The sequence below is a fragment of the Malania oleifera genome, chromosome 11 (genome assembly GCF_029873635.1).
Source record: "Malania oleifera isolate guangnan ecotype guangnan chromosome 11, ASM2987363v1, whole genome shotgun sequence".
In the NCBI taxonomy this organism is placed as follows: Eukaryota; Viridiplantae; Streptophyta; class Magnoliopsida; order Santalales; family Ximeniaceae; genus Malania; species Malania oleifera.
The window spans coordinates 56969365-56984245 of record NC_080427.1 but is presented as its reverse complement, the minus strand read 5'-3'; the positions used below and the strand labels follow the sequence as shown (position 1 = coordinate 56984245).

The window sequence follows — 14881 nt, the reverse complement described above, 5'->3', positions numbered from 1 at the left end:
AAACAAGAAAATCTAGTTTCCTTGATATTTTCCTTACCTTTCCTTTATAGTTTTTGAGTTTCAAAAAATATCTTAAATGAACCAAAAAAAAAAAAAACACCCATATGCATTTGGACCAGAAGAACATACATATACATACCAATCATAAATACACGTTAAATTTTAAATTTTTCTGGTTAAAAACTGCATTTGACTCTGCATTAAATAAAAAATTATAAGCCATTCCCTCCTAGCCCTATATATAAATGAACAAACACATAGACCATAAACCAAAAACATAGAGAGAGAGAGAGAGAGAGAGAGAGAGAGAGAGAGAGAGAGAGAGAGAGAGAGAGAGAGAGAGAGAGAGAGAGAGAGAGAGAGAGAGAGAGAGAGAGACTTAGTTCTTGTTGCTATAAGGGTTATGGCCAATAGTGTTGTGGGGCTATTAAGCCTCATCTTCTTCTCGTGCCTAGGACTGTCCTACGGTGCCGAATTGAGTGAGGGCATTTATGGCAATGACGTCCCACAAGAGGACGTGGATCTTTTGGAGTTCCCTCTAAACCTAGAGTACTTTGAGGCAGAGTTCTTCTCATGGGGGGCTTTGGGACGTGGGTTGGACCAACTTGCCCCTAATTTGACAAAGGGAGGTCCCTCCCCCACCGGCACTAGGGTCGCCAAACTCGACCCTTTGATTCAAGACATCATTGCCCAATTTGCCTACCAAGAAATCGGGCACTTACGGTATACTTTCATAAATATATGATATATATATGGTTTTGTGACAGAGTTTTATACATGAATTTAATATTTCAAGCATACATGCATGTTTTTTTTTTCAATGACTTTAGGAAAAATTGGGGTGTCTGAACCGTTTAGACCGTTTACCCCGTAACTTAGGAGAATTTGTACGCCTATAGTAGACTCGAACCCTAGATCTTGTGAAAGGTCAAAGTCTCAATTATTACTTAAGTTACTTTAGTATTAACTTAATAATTATCAATTTCTAATCACTCATGTAGCATTTTTTATTTTTAAGTTTACACACACACACACAGACACACACACACACACATATATATATATATATAAGGGATCAAAATTGTAACCTTCACTCTAAAGTTTTATGGTCCCTTTTCGTGCATTATTTTAATTTTCATGAAAAATAATGTCATTTAATATCTATGAACTGATAAATAATTAACATGCGTTATGAAAAATAATGTCCTTCATTGCTTATGAAGTAGTATAAATTGGCAATGAGCAGGGGATTTAAAATTCCTTAATCTACCGTTTCAATGTTTTAGAACATAATCTACTTTTGTTCAATTAATTTTAAAATAATTTCATTTTTTTCACAAATGCTCGAGAAAGAAAATTAAAAATAAGATACTTCAATCTCTAAAGTTGCATTTTTAATTTGCTACATGTATATATACGCAGGGCAATTCAAAGTACAGTAAAGGGATTTCCAAGACCATTATTAGATTTGAGTGTGAACTCGTTTGCAACAGTGATAAATAGTGCCTTTGGACGAAAATTGGAACCACCCTTCGACCCTTATGCCAACTCCATTAACTATCTCATTGCATCTTATGCAATTCCTTATGTTGGACTCACGGGCTATGTCGGAGCAAATCCTAGACTCAAAGGTGCTACTTCCAAAAGGTTAAGTATGCAAACCCTAATCCCCCTATTACATTATGTATGGAAATTCTTGTTTAAAACTCAAAATTTAAAATCTAGTCCGAAATCGCAAGAATAACCAACCCTAATCCCCCCCCCCTCCATTATGTTATGTATGTGAACCTTCTTATATGTATTCATTCATGCATGTATATGTGAATATTTCAGCTTGTTGCTGGCCTTTTGGGCGTCGAGTCGGGTCAAGATGCTGTCATTCGGACACTCCTTTACCAGCATGCACTAGAGAAGGTCAATCCTTATGGAATCTCAGTGGCAGAATTCACCGATCGAATTTCTAAGCTAAGGGACAAACTAGGGCACGAGGGATTGAAAGATGAAGGGCTCATAGTCTCTAAAGCAGAAGGAGCGGAAGGACAAATTTCAGGCAATGTCTTAGCAGGAGACGAGTACTCAGTTGCATATGCAAGGACTCCAGAAGAGATATTGAGAATTGTCTATGGCAGCGGGGATGAACATGTCCCTGGGGGGTTCTACCCTAAGGGAGGAAACGGCAACATTGCCAAATCTAGCTTGCGTAAATCTTAAGGGAGAAACCACATTATATTGCGAAGTTCTGGAACCTCAAGATCTATTTTTATAGTGTTGGGATTGGACCCTATGCAATAATATTATAAAAATAAATTAATTGAAAATTAGTTTTAAGTCTTTTATTTCATATTGCGTATTTATCGTATAGAACTTTTATTTAATTAAGTACTGTTTTAGGGGGAAACTATTATGCTAGCTTCTTATTTTATGAAATTATATGGGAAGACAGTTCACAATATTCATTAACATATTATCAACACACTTGCATTTGGCCCAAAACTCTTTTTTTAAAGGCCTTTAAGTGGTAGAATCCTTTTTGTTATTCTTAGTAAGGAAATAAGTCGGATTTACACCAAAAAGAAAAAATCACCATAAAAAATTTGATTATTATTGAAACTTCTCCAGTTGCTAGCTGCTTAGAATCATTTGAAGGTCACAGTCATTTGGTCATATAAATAATAATTGCTGACTTTTTTTTATTACATGTTCAAAAATGGTAACAGCATACTTCTTGGATAAACAAATTAAGTAATTTTATAAATACAAATCCTTGTAGACGTGGTCCATTTTGTGGTTTTGTAGGAAGATCGAGTTAGGGTTAAATCTTTAAACGATGTGGATATAGTTCGTTAAGAAAATATTTAGAATAAATGATCTCTATACATGGAGGTTTGAAACTCATTAATTATATGATGTCATACTAGTAACGTAGTACTTAAACCTGTATAAATGAAGGGTATGGATTAAGCATATTTCAACTTTATGACTCTCACAATATTTTAATAAAATTAAATATTAAAATAATTAATATTGTACAATTAATAATCTTTAAATTTTATGTACAACAACTTTTGTGAATGGAGCTTTGTTCCTGTGCTCTCTATATGGTTGTACAAAGCAGAAAAGGGCAATTAGTTGTCTGGGGATGCGCACTATGTTTGCACCTCTAGTCCTAAATTTTTTGTTCTTTAGGGAAGAATGGAAGTTAAGGAGATAATAGAGGGTTTAGATATGTACTTCTTAAAACTATTTTGTTAAGTTGCTTTTATATTGATGATTTGTGATGGTGTAATTCATCAGTATGAGAATTTTTCAGGAAGTTAGAAAGATACAGTGTTCAAGTCTCAAGGGTATTGAATCTTCAGCAGCAAATTGAGCCCAAGAATATCAGTTTTAGACTTGGCTTGTTAGCCTTTCTCCTACTTGATAATATATAGCTCTTAATTCTTCCTAAGGGAAAAGGTGGAGGGTATTTTATGAATGGAAAGAAACCTGAGGGGCTTGTGATGAGCAGCATTACTCTCTAAAAACTACCCTTGTTTTAATCCATCTCTTTTATGGAAATTGATAACAATGCTAGTGGAGAATGATTTCTTGGGATTTTTTTTTTTACCAAAATATGCAAGTCGAAGACTGCTTTAGATAAGTACTTTTTTGTGAATATATTCCCAAAAAACACGAGGCACCAATGATCAAAATAATTACAATCTCTGATACCATTCACATAGCGGAAATAATAAATATCTTCAACAGAAAATACCAGAGTACTATATTTACATGCATTGATCCATAATAATTACAATCTCATCCTTCATATTATAGAACCAAAATCAATATATATAAAACATAAACTAAATACATATCCAATCGGCTATATTTAACTCACAAAAACTACCCCACACTAGAGCTATCTAAGCTCGATCACCAGGGTAACCTGAAAAGATTTAGCATACGACGGGGTGAGACACCTCTCAGTAAGGAAGAAATAGTTTACAATAGAGTGCGGCTGAAGTGTTTATAATATCCTTAATATATCCATCTAAAGTGTTCCCATAGTTCACTAGAAGTCCAGATAACATACCCTTAATCATCAGTATTTTAATGCTAGTTTCCGAGAATAAGGAAATCTACCTGCCCATACAAGTAGGTTCCCTTTGCTCTAGTGTTAACACCAGGGCAATCACCTTTCTCTGTTAGCCCTCGGGTTATGTATTCAGGTAAAGTCACCGAGAATAGGGAAGATCACCCGCCCATACAAGTGGTTTCCCTCTACTCTGGTACCTATAATTAATTACCAGTGTACTCGCCTTTCTCAATAAGCCCTCGGGTGGAGTAATCTACTTTACCCTAAATACTTAATTAATTAAATAGTAGTACACAACCAACACAATCGCTTCACAGAATTTCACGCATGCACCCTTATCATAATCAATCCACACAGGATCAAATCACACTGCATCAATGTCCGCACAACACTAGTCCACACTGGACTAATTAGATCACACAACATCAATGTCCACACAGGACTGGTCCACATAGGACTAATCAGATCACATAACATCAATGTCCACACAGGACTGGTGCACACATGACTAATCAAATCACACAACATCAATGTCCGCACAGGACTGGTCCACATAGGACTAATCAAATCATACAACATCAATGTCCACACAGGACTGGTCAACTACACAGATTACAAAACAAACACCCCGTTTATGATAAATAGGTAAACAACCTCCTCATACCAATGCCAATGTTTACCTCCCAGTATAAACGTCCATATAAGGACCTCCTCATACCACTGCCAACGTTATATCGTCATTCACATGAACCACACCACAGATCAATCACAAACCTGATCAATCAACCATGTCCACGCAAATACCACAGTATATTCAATCATCCAATATTTTCAACCAAACAATGTTCGCAATCCCATCAGTGTATTCCACCAGACAAGAATTTCAGTCAAATAAAATTCACAATCTCAACAATTTCCTCATTCCACCAAACTCAACAATCTTTTAGTGATCAAAATGGTTTCAACCACACCATTTATCCCAATTTAATACTTATATAATTAAAACAGTATTTTCAATATCAGTTTGGCTCAAAACATTATACCTGTATGTGTAGGATTTTTACAAAAAATTAGTCATTTTAATAATTACTAAAAAAAACTATTATAAAGTATTTCTCCTTACCTAATTCTTGAAAAGCCTCTTAAAATAACCAGTCCTGCACCCGTAGGGTTCCCCGTTCAATGCCCTGAAAACCACATCTCCCAGAACTAAATTTCAGTATTTCTTCGCATGTAATATTTCCTACAATTAGGGTAAATCCAAATTTTACATAAAAGACCTTACCTTAAATCTGGGATGAATTCCTAACTAGTCCCACCAACGATTCACTCTAGCAGATTTATAGAGAACTCTTCCAGGAGTGTGGTAGAGGCCTCAGATTATCGAACCAATGGAAATGCGGCCCAAAATCGAAGAGAGAAGGGAGGATGGCCAAATTTCTAGAGAGAGAAGGTGAGCATGCAAGAATTCTGCACGCTAAAATGAAAGAAAAGTTCTTTTTTATACCCAAGAATTCGTCAACGAGACACGTCGATTCATCGACGAGTCCTGTACATAGTTCCTCGATGAGACGGCCAACTTGTCGACGAATTTTAGTCTATAAAAACCCCTATTGGTAATTCCTCTTTGACGAAACACGTAACCTCGTCGACGAGCTAAGTAGAACATTCGTCGATGAGACCAATCCATTCGTCGACGAATGCTTGCTGCCACACACTTTTCCAATTTATTTCTCCTCCCCTTTTATCTTCTCATAATTTTAAATTATTTAAAATTTTCTGGGTTGTTACATTCTCCCCCTCTAAAGAAAAAAATTTCATCCCTGAAATTTGTTAGTCACCCACTTACATATCAAAAAGTTAACTAACCACATATCTATGGGTTACAAACAATTCAAACATATGTAACATCAAATCATGCAAATTCAAACAACGTTAATGGACATATTACACATAAACACATTACCTAAGCCTTTAGTGTTGCCTTCCTTAGGCGTACCCAACGTATAGACGCACACCAGGCCTTTGCCGCCGCGAGGCACTGGATTGTTTCTTTGGTTTTGATTCTGATTCGAGGTTGGTGCATTACTCGGCGGTTCTCGACATTCCCGAGCAATGTGACCCTGTTTGCCGCACCTGTAGCATATAACACTCCTACCTCGGCATTCCCCCTAGTGAGGTTGATTACACCTAGGGCGGTGGGGACGTGACGTATCACCTTGTCGTCTCTAATCCTTCCTCTCTGACCGCTAGCCCAAAACATCTCTATCTCCCTTCCATGACCCTTGCCTGACATTTGATTGGGATCGTGGAGACGTAGGCCTTTTCCTTCGCTCAAAAGCCTCTGCACCCCTCTACAAACTCGACTCTGCCACCGTAACTTTCTCCACCAATTCCGTGAATTCATGAATCTGCAGACACTCCATATGCTCATGGATCCTCTGATTCGGGTCCCTATCATTCTGATATTCATCTGGAACTACAGAAGGTGCAAAACGAGACGACTGTAGGAATTTAGCGGCATACTGCCGAACAGTGAGGCATCCTTGAGTCAAGCTGAAAACTTCTTCTGCCTTTGCATTTCTAGTGGTGGCAATGTTGGTCGTAGAAGACCTTCTTGAAATGACCACAGGTCATCGCTATTGGTACCACTCGTCGTTCCTCTAACAATTTAATCGCATGCCACCACTGTTCAGCTTCTCCGGCCAGTTTGAAAGAGGCGAAAAGGACCCTCTGCTCCTCAGTACAATACATCACTGCCAGGATTTTTTTTTGCATTTCCTGCATCCACATCTCAGCCTTAATTGGATCGGTGCCACCCTCGAAAGACGAGGGTTTCAGATGAGAGAACTGGTCAATAGTGCAACCATGGTGCACCAGTGGATAACCTGCTCCTCCAAAATCCTGCCTCATTTCTTCTCTGACCTGGCGAGCTATTCCTCGTAATAGCTTAGATGTGTCAACCTCGTCTGCACCGGAAGTTCCCATTTCGCTTCCTCCGCCTTCATCCACGCCCTTGCCTCTAAGATCCATCCCTAAATATAAATGTACAACAAAAGCAATTTAGAATCTCCACATCTTTATATATTTAACATACACATCACAATGGAAAACCAAATTAATATCCATATCCCCAATTAAATATCCAACATCCATTTATCCATAATCATCTGAACTTCCAATATTTAGATTCCAAATCTTGGTTTCACAACTCAAAAATATCACCATCAATGGATTTACCGTGGTTTTCTGAAACCGTCAACTGATTCATAAAATCACAGAAGTCCGTCAAGGGATTTTTGCCTTCAAGCTAGGAAACAACGCAAACTCCTATCAACACCCTAATATATCCATTCCTACCCCCATTCAACTCAACCTATACTCTGGTATTAGTCCTCCTAAGTCTGCAAGACCGTCCTGGCTTTGATACCAACTGTAACACCCTAGACCCGCCATGCCGGGCCCGGTGCGTTAAGAGATCGAAGCGTGTCTCTGATACCATTTACATAGCGAAAATAATAAATATCTTCAACAGAAAATACCAGAGTGCTATATTTACATGCATTGATCCATAATAATTACAATCTCATCCTTCATATTATAGAACCAAAATCAATATATATAAAACATAAACTAAATACATATCTGATCGGCTATATTTAACTCACAAAAACTACCCCGCCCTAGAGCTATCTAAGCTCGATCACCAGGATAACCTGAAAAGATTTAGCATATGACGGGGTGAGACACCTCTTAGTAAGGAAGAAATAGTTTATAATAGAATGTGGCTGAAGTGTTTATAATATCGTTAATATATCCATCTACAGTGTTCCCATAGTTCACTAGAAGTCTAGATAACATACCCCTAATCATCAGTATTTTAGTGTTAGTTTCTGAGAATAAGGAAATCTACCCGCCCATACAAGTAGGTTCCCTTTGCTCTAGTGCTAACACCAGGGCACTCACCTTTCTCCGTTAGCCCTCGGGTTATGTATTCAGGTAAAGTTACCGAGAATCGGGAAGATCACCCGCCTATACAAGTGGCTTCCCTCTACTCTGGCACCTATAATTAATTACCAGCGTACTCGCCTTTCTCAGTAAGCCATTAGGTGGAGTAATATACTTTACCCTAAATACATAATTAATTAAAGAGTCGTACACAACCAACACAATCGCTTCACAGAATTTCACGCATGCACCCCTATCATAATCAATCCACACAGGATCAAATCACACTGCATCAATGTCCACATAGAACTAGTCCACCCTAGACTAATTAGATCACACAGCATCAATGTCCACACAGGACTGGTCCACACAGGACTAATCAAATCACACAGCATCAATGTCCACACAGGACTGGTGCACACATGACTAATCAAATCACACAACATCAATGTCCACACAGGACTAATCAGATCATACAACATCAATGTCCGCACAAGACTGGTCAACTACACAGATTACAAAACAAACACCCCGTTCATGATAAATAGGTAAACAACCTCCTCATACCACTGTCAATGTTTACCTCCCAGTATAAACGTCCATATAACGACCTCCTCACACCACTGCCAACGATATATGACGGTTATTCCAGGTATGATATAACGACCTCCTCATACCACTGCCAACGTTATTTCGTCATTCACATGAACCACACCACAGATCAATCACAAACCTGACCAATCAACCATGTCCACGCAAATACCACAATATATTCAATCATCCGATATTTTCAACCAAACAATGTTTGCAATCCCATCAATGTATTCCACCAGACAAGAATTTCGGTCAAATGACATTCACAATCTCAACAATTTCCTCATTCCACTACGCTCAACAATCATTTAATGATCAAAATGGTTTCAACCACACCATTTTTCCCAATTTAATACTTATATAATTAAAACAGTATTTTCAATATCAGTTTGGTTCAGAAAATTATACCTGTATATGTAGGAATTTTACCCAAAATTAGTCATTTTAATAATTACTAAAAAAACTATTATAAAGTATTTCCCCTTACCTAATTCCTGAAAAGCCTCCTAAAATAACCAGTCCTGTACTCACAGGGTTCCCCGTTCAACGCCCTGAAAACCATATCTCCCAGAACTAAATTCAGTATTTCTTCGCATGTAATATTTCCCACAACTAGGGTAAGGCCAAATTTTATGTAAAAAGCCTTACCTTGAATCTGGGATGAATTCCTAACTAGTCCCACCGACTATCCAGTCCAAGAGATGTAGAGAACTCTTCCAGGGGGGTGGTAGTGGCCTCAGATTATCGAATCGATGGAAATCCAACCCAAAATCGAAGAGAGAAGGGAGGATGGCCGAATTTCTAGAGAGAGAAGGTGAGCATGCAAGAATTCTGCGCTAAAATGAAAGAAAAGTTCTCTTTATACCTAGGAATTCGTCAACGACACACGTCGATTCGTCGATGAGTCCTATACACAGTTCATCGACGAGACAACCAACTCATTGATAAATTTCAGTCTATAAAAACCCCCTCTCCGTAATTCCTCGTTGACGAGACACGTAACCTCGTCGGCGAGCTAAGTAGAACATTCGTCGATAAGACCAATCCATTCATCGATGAATGCTTGCTGCCACACCCTTTTCCAACTTATTTCTCCTCCCCTTTTATCTTCTTATAATTTTAAATTATTTAAAATTTTTGGGGTATAACAATACCTATATGGGTCGATGCATAGTGAAATTTATATGAAAATCCCTAAAAAAATTTAAATTGCCTTAAGCAAAACCCATAAACTTTTATTCAATGAAACTCCAACGTTCTTTATATGGATTAAAGTAATCTGGACGCATGTGGTACAATCGATTAAGTTAGTAAGTACCTTATGAAAGAAGGATTCATAAATGATTCAATTTTTCCATGCATTTTTATTAAAAGATTATAATTCAGATTTGCTATAATTGTTGTTTATGTTGATGATTTGAATTTAGTTGGGATTCCTGAAGAGCTCACTAAAACTACTAATTATTAATAGTAAAATTTTAGAAGAAAGATTTTGGAAAGACAAAATATTGTCTTGGCCTACAGATTGAACATGTAAATAGCATAATTATTTTTTATCAAATCTAAATATACCAAAATATATTAAGGCAATTATATACGGATAAAGTTCATCCTTTGGGATCTCCAATGATGGTGCGATCACTTGATGTTCAGAATGATCCATTTCGACCTCATGATAAGGGAGGGAAATTACTCAATCTTGAAGTACCATATTTAAGCGTTATCGGCTCTTTGATATATTTGGCCAATTGTACAAGACCGAACATTACATTTGTTGTAAATCTACTAGCAAGATATAATTGTGCTCCTACTCGGCGACACTAAAATGAAATTAAGCACATTCTACGCTATTTGAGAGGTACATTTGATTTGGGTGTATTCTACTCTCTTGATTCGAAATCTCAACTAGTTGGATACGCAGATGTTGTATATCTTTCTAATCCTATTAACACTAAATCTCAAACTGGATATGTACTTCTTTATGGAAAAACTATTATATCTTGGAAATCAATAAAACAAAAAGTTACCGCAATATCTTCCAATCATTCTAAAATGCTAGCTATCAATGAAACTAGTAGAGAATGCATATGGCTCAAATCAATGACTTCACATATCCAAGCAAATTGTGGTCTTCAATAAATCAAGAGTATTCCAACAGTTTTATTTGAAGACAACGTTGTATGCATAGCTCAACTAAGAGGAGGATACATAAAGGGTGATAGAACAAAGCATATCTCTCCCAAATTCTTCTATACACCTGAACTTTGGAAGAATGGTGATATAAATGTTCAGTAGATCCGATCAAGTGATAATCTAGCATATTTGTTCACCAAAACTTTGTCCACTACAACATTCAAGAAATTGGTTCATCTCATCAAAATGAGACATCTTAAAGATCCTAGTAGAAGGAATTTATATATAGGTGACATCCAAGGGTGAGTGTTGTGAAAAATATAAATGACTGTCACCCCTTTATCTTCAACTGCTTCATCTTCCACTCTTTCATCTTCCACCACCATAAATAATGTACTATCCTTATTGCCCTCTAAAAAGGGTCCTCTCCCCCTCTAATTTTTATATGCATACATAAGGCTTGGAGTAGGCATACGAATAGAAAGGATGAGAGAAAAGAAGAGATAGAAAGAATGAGAGATATTTTGTACAATACCGGTTCCAAATCATCTTGTAATTCCCCTTGAGATAGTGAAGTTTTTTATCACATCCGCCCATGGAGTAGGCATAGCCGAACCGTGTAAAATGTCAGTCTCGTCCCTAGTTATTTTTTTCTTTTTGTCTCTATTTATTTTCTACATTTCTTATGATAGATTAGTATACATCTGACCAAATCATAAATCAAGCAAAATAAATTATATATTAATTTTATTGACTACCGTTTTTTTCTATAGGACACTAATTTATTTTTGGGTCAACAGTGATTTTGAAAAAGATAATAAGCATTAATGTGTGTGTGTGTGTGTGAGAGAGAGAGAGAGAGAGAGAGAGAGAGAGAGAGAGAGAGAGAGAGAGAGAGAGAGAGAGTTATGGTCAATGTAATATATTTATCAATAGATGAGTCATTTCTTGTTATGCATATTGGGTCAAAGTTTCAGACCCAAAAAAATGTTCATATATGGAAGCATTAAAACGGTTGAAAAGAATGAATATATACATAAAAATTGAACATAGATGCAAGATCCACCTAAGAACTCACAAATTTAAATCTTAGAAAAAATAAACCAAGGCTCCATTTGGAATATATTTAGAACATGTTTTAATCAAGGGTTTTGTATGAGAAAATAAAAGGAAAGAAAATTAAGTAAAAAATTTAATTTTCTTTATATTTTCTTTCTCCTTCAAATGCTATAAAAATGAGAATTTATTTTAATATAATTAAAAATTATAAAAACTAAATATTATTGATGTGTAAAATCAAAATTTTATTCATAAATTCGGTATAATTTTTATTTTCTGTTTCACCTTACTTGATAATCAAACATGAAAATCTAGATTCCTTGATATTTTCCTTACCTTTCCTTAATATTTTTTGAGTTTCAAAAAATATCTTCAATGAACCAAAAAAAAAAAAAAACACCCATATGTATTTGGACCAGAAGAACATACATATACATACCATTCATAAATACACGTTAAATTTTAAATTTTTCTGGTTAAAAACTGCATTTGACTCTACATTAAATTAAAAATAAAAGCCATTCCCTCCTAGCCCTATATATAAATGAACAAACACACAGACCATGAACAAAAAACATAGAGAGAGAGAGAGAGAGAGAGACTTAGTTCTTGTAGCTATAAGGGTTATGGCCAATAGTGTTGTGGGGCTATTAAGCCTCGTCTTCTTCTTGTGCCTAGGACTGTCTTACGGTGCTGAACTGAGTGAGGGCATTTATGGCAATGACGTCCCACAAGAGGACGTGGATCTTTTGGAGTTCCCTCTAAACCTAGAGTACTTTGAGGCAGAGTTCTTCTCATGGGGGGCTTTGGGACATGGGTTGGACCAACTTGCCCCTAATTTGACAAAGGGAGGTCCCTCCCCCACCGGCGCTAGGGTCGCCAAACTCGACCCTTTGATTCAAGACATCATTGCCCAATTTGCCTACCAAGAAATCGGGCACTTACGGTATACTTACAAAAATATATGATATATATATATATATATGGTTTTGTCAAAGAGTTTTATACATGAATTTAATATTTCCAGCATACATGCATGTTTTTTTTTTTTTCAATGACTTCAGGAAAATTTGGGGTGTCTGAACCGTTTAGACCGTTTACCCCGTAACTTAGGAGAATTTGTGCACCTATAGTAGACTCGAACCCTAGATCTTGTGAAAGGTCAAAGTATCAATTATTACTTAAGTTACTTTAGTATTAACTTAATAATTATCAATTTCTAATCACTCATGTAGCATTTTTTATTTTTAAGTTTACACACACACACACACACACACACACACATACACATACACACACACACACACACACACACATATATATATATATATATAAGGGATCATAATTGTAACCTTCACTCTAAAGTTTTATGGTCCCTTTTCATGCATTATTTTAAATTTCATGAAAAATAATGTCATTTAAGATCTATGTAGGGATAAATAATTAACATGCGTTATGAAAAATAATGTCCTTCATTGCTTATGAAGTAGTATAAATTGGCAATGAGCAGGGGATTTTAAATTCTTTAATCTACTGTTTCAATGTTTTAAAACATAATCTACTTTTGTTCAATTAATTTTAAAATAATTTCATTTTTTCCACAAATGCTCAAGAAATAAAATTAAAAATAAGATAGTTCAATCCTTAAAGTTGCATTTTTAATTTACTACATGTATATATACGCAGGGCAATTCAAAGTACAGTAAAGGGATTTCCAAGACCATTATTAGATTTGAGTGTGAACTCATTTGCAACCGTGATAAATAGTGCCTTTGGACGAAAATTGGAACCACCCTTTGACCCTTATGCCAACTCCATTAACTATCTCATTGCATCTTATGCAATTCCTTATGTTGGACTCACGGGCTATGTCGGAGCAAATCCTAGACTCAAAGGTGCTACTTCCAAGAGGGTAAGTATGCAAACCCTAATCCCCCTATTAAATTATGTATGGAAATTCTTGTTTAAAACTCAAATTTTAAAATCTAGTCCGAAATCGCAAAAATAACCAACCCTAATCCCCCCCCTCCATTATGTTATGTATGTAAACCTTCTTATATGTATTCATTCATGCATGTATATGTGATTATTTCAGCTTGTTGCTGGCCTTTTGGGCGTCGAGTCGGGTCAAGATGCCGTCATTCGGACACTCCTTTACCAGCATGCACTAGAGAAGGTCAATCCTTATGAAATCTCAGTGGCAGAATTCACGGATCGAATTTCTAAGCTAAGGGACAAACTAGGGCACGAGGGCTTGAAAGATGAAGGGCTCATAGTCTCTAAAGCAGAAGGAGCGGAAGGACAAATTTCAGGCAATGTCTTAGCAGGAGACGAGTACTCAGTGGCATATGCGAGGACTCCAGAAGAGATATTGAGAATTGTCTATGGCAGCGGGGATGAACATGTCCCTGGGGGGTTCTACCCTAAGGGAGGAAACGGCAACATTGCCAAATCTAGCTTGCGTAAATCTTAAGGGAGAAACCACATTATATTGCGAAGTTCTGGAGCCTCAAGATATATTTTTATAGTGTTGGGATTGGACCCTATGCAATAATATTATAAAAATAAAATAATTGAAAATTAGTTTTAAGTCTTTTATTTCATATTGCGTATTTATCGTATAGATCTTTTATTTAATTAAGTACTGTTTTAGGGGGAAACTATTATGCTAGCTTCTTTTTTTATGAAATTATGTGGGAAGACAGTTCACAATATTCATTAACATATTATCAACACACTTGCATTTGGCCCGAAACTTTTTTTTTAAAGGCCTTTAAATGGTAGAATCCTTTTTGTAATTCTTAGTAAGGAAATAAGTCATATACACCACAAAGAAAAAATCACCATAAAAAATTTGATTATTATTGAAACTTCTCCAGTTGCTATCTGCTTAGAATCATTTGAAGGTCACAGCCATTTGGTCATATAAATAATAATTGCTGACTTTTTTTATTACATGTTCAAAAATGGTAACAACATACTTGTTGGATAAATAAATTAAGTAATTTTATAAATACAAATCCTTGTAGACGTGGTCCATTTTGTGGTTTTGTAGGAAGATCGAGTTAG

The 14881-nt window shown here is 36.2% G+C and overlaps 3 protein-coding genes across 3 annotated transcripts; 2 read left to right on the top strand and 1 right to left on the bottom strand.

Annotated features, from left to right (window-relative positions):
- The first annotated feature begins 403 nt into the window (after nucleotides 1-403).
- On the top strand, nucleotides 404-2211 carry LOC131167563 (desiccation-related protein PCC13-62-like). The gene is made up of 3 exons (XM_058126365.1): nucleotides 404-723; nucleotides 1423-1647; nucleotides 1833-2211. Exons 1-3 carry the CDS (start codon nucleotides 404-406, stop codon nucleotides 2209-2211), a joined length of 924 nt encoding a protein of 307 aa, XP_057982348.1.
- Nucleotides 2212-6432: 4221 nt separating this feature from the next.
- On the bottom strand, nucleotides 6433-7111 carry LOC131167562 (uncharacterized). Its single transcript, XM_058126364.1, has 2 exons — nucleotides 6692-7111; nucleotides 6433-6603 (listed from the first exon to the last, which is right to left on the bottom strand). Exons 1-2 carry the CDS (start codon nucleotides 7109-7111, stop codon nucleotides 6433-6435), a joined length of 591 nt encoding a protein of 196 aa, XP_057982347.1.
- A 5327-nt stretch (nucleotides 7112-12438) lies between these two features.
- Nucleotides 12439-14401, top strand: LOC131167561 (desiccation-related protein PCC13-62-like). Its single transcript, XM_058126362.1, has 3 exons — nucleotides 12439-12758; nucleotides 13499-13724; nucleotides 13908-14401. Exons 1-3 carry the CDS (start codon nucleotides 12439-12441, stop codon nucleotides 14283-14285), a joined length of 924 nt encoding a protein of 307 aa, XP_057982345.1. The 3' UTR covers nucleotides 14286-14401.
- Nucleotides 14402-14881: the final 480 nt, after the last annotated feature.

Coding starts and splice junctions, on each gene's coding strand:
- LOC131167563 (XM_058126365.1), top strand. CDS start 404: ATGGCCAATAGTGTTGTGGGGCTATTAAGCCTCATCTTCTTCTCGTGC. Junction 724..1,422: donor CAAGAAATCGGGCACTTACG/GTATACTTTCAT, acceptor ATATATACGCAG/GGCAATTCAAAGTACAGTAA. Junction 1,648..1,832: donor AAAGGTGCTACTTCCAAAAG/GTTAAGTATGCA, acceptor GTGAATATTTCA/GCTTGTTGCTGGCCTTTTGG.
- LOC131167561 (XM_058126362.1), top strand. CDS start 12,439: ATGGCCAATAGTGTTGTGGGGCTATTAAGCCTCGTCTTCTTCTTGTGC. Junction 12,759..13,498: donor CAAGAAATCGGGCACTTACG/GTATACTTACAA, acceptor ATATATACGCAG/GGCAATTCAAAGTACAGTAA. Junction 13,725..13,907: donor AAGGTGCTACTTCCAAGAGG/GTAAGTATGCAA, acceptor TGATTATTTCAG/CTTGTTGCTGGCCTTTTGGG.
- LOC131167562 (XM_058126364.1), bottom strand. CDS start 7,111: ATGGATCTTAGAGGCAAGGGCGTGGATGAAGGCGGAGGAAGCGAAATG. Junction 6,604..6,691: donor CCTGTGGTCATTTCAAGAAG/GTCTTCTACGAC, acceptor ACTGTTCGGCAG/TATGCCGCTAAATTCCTACA.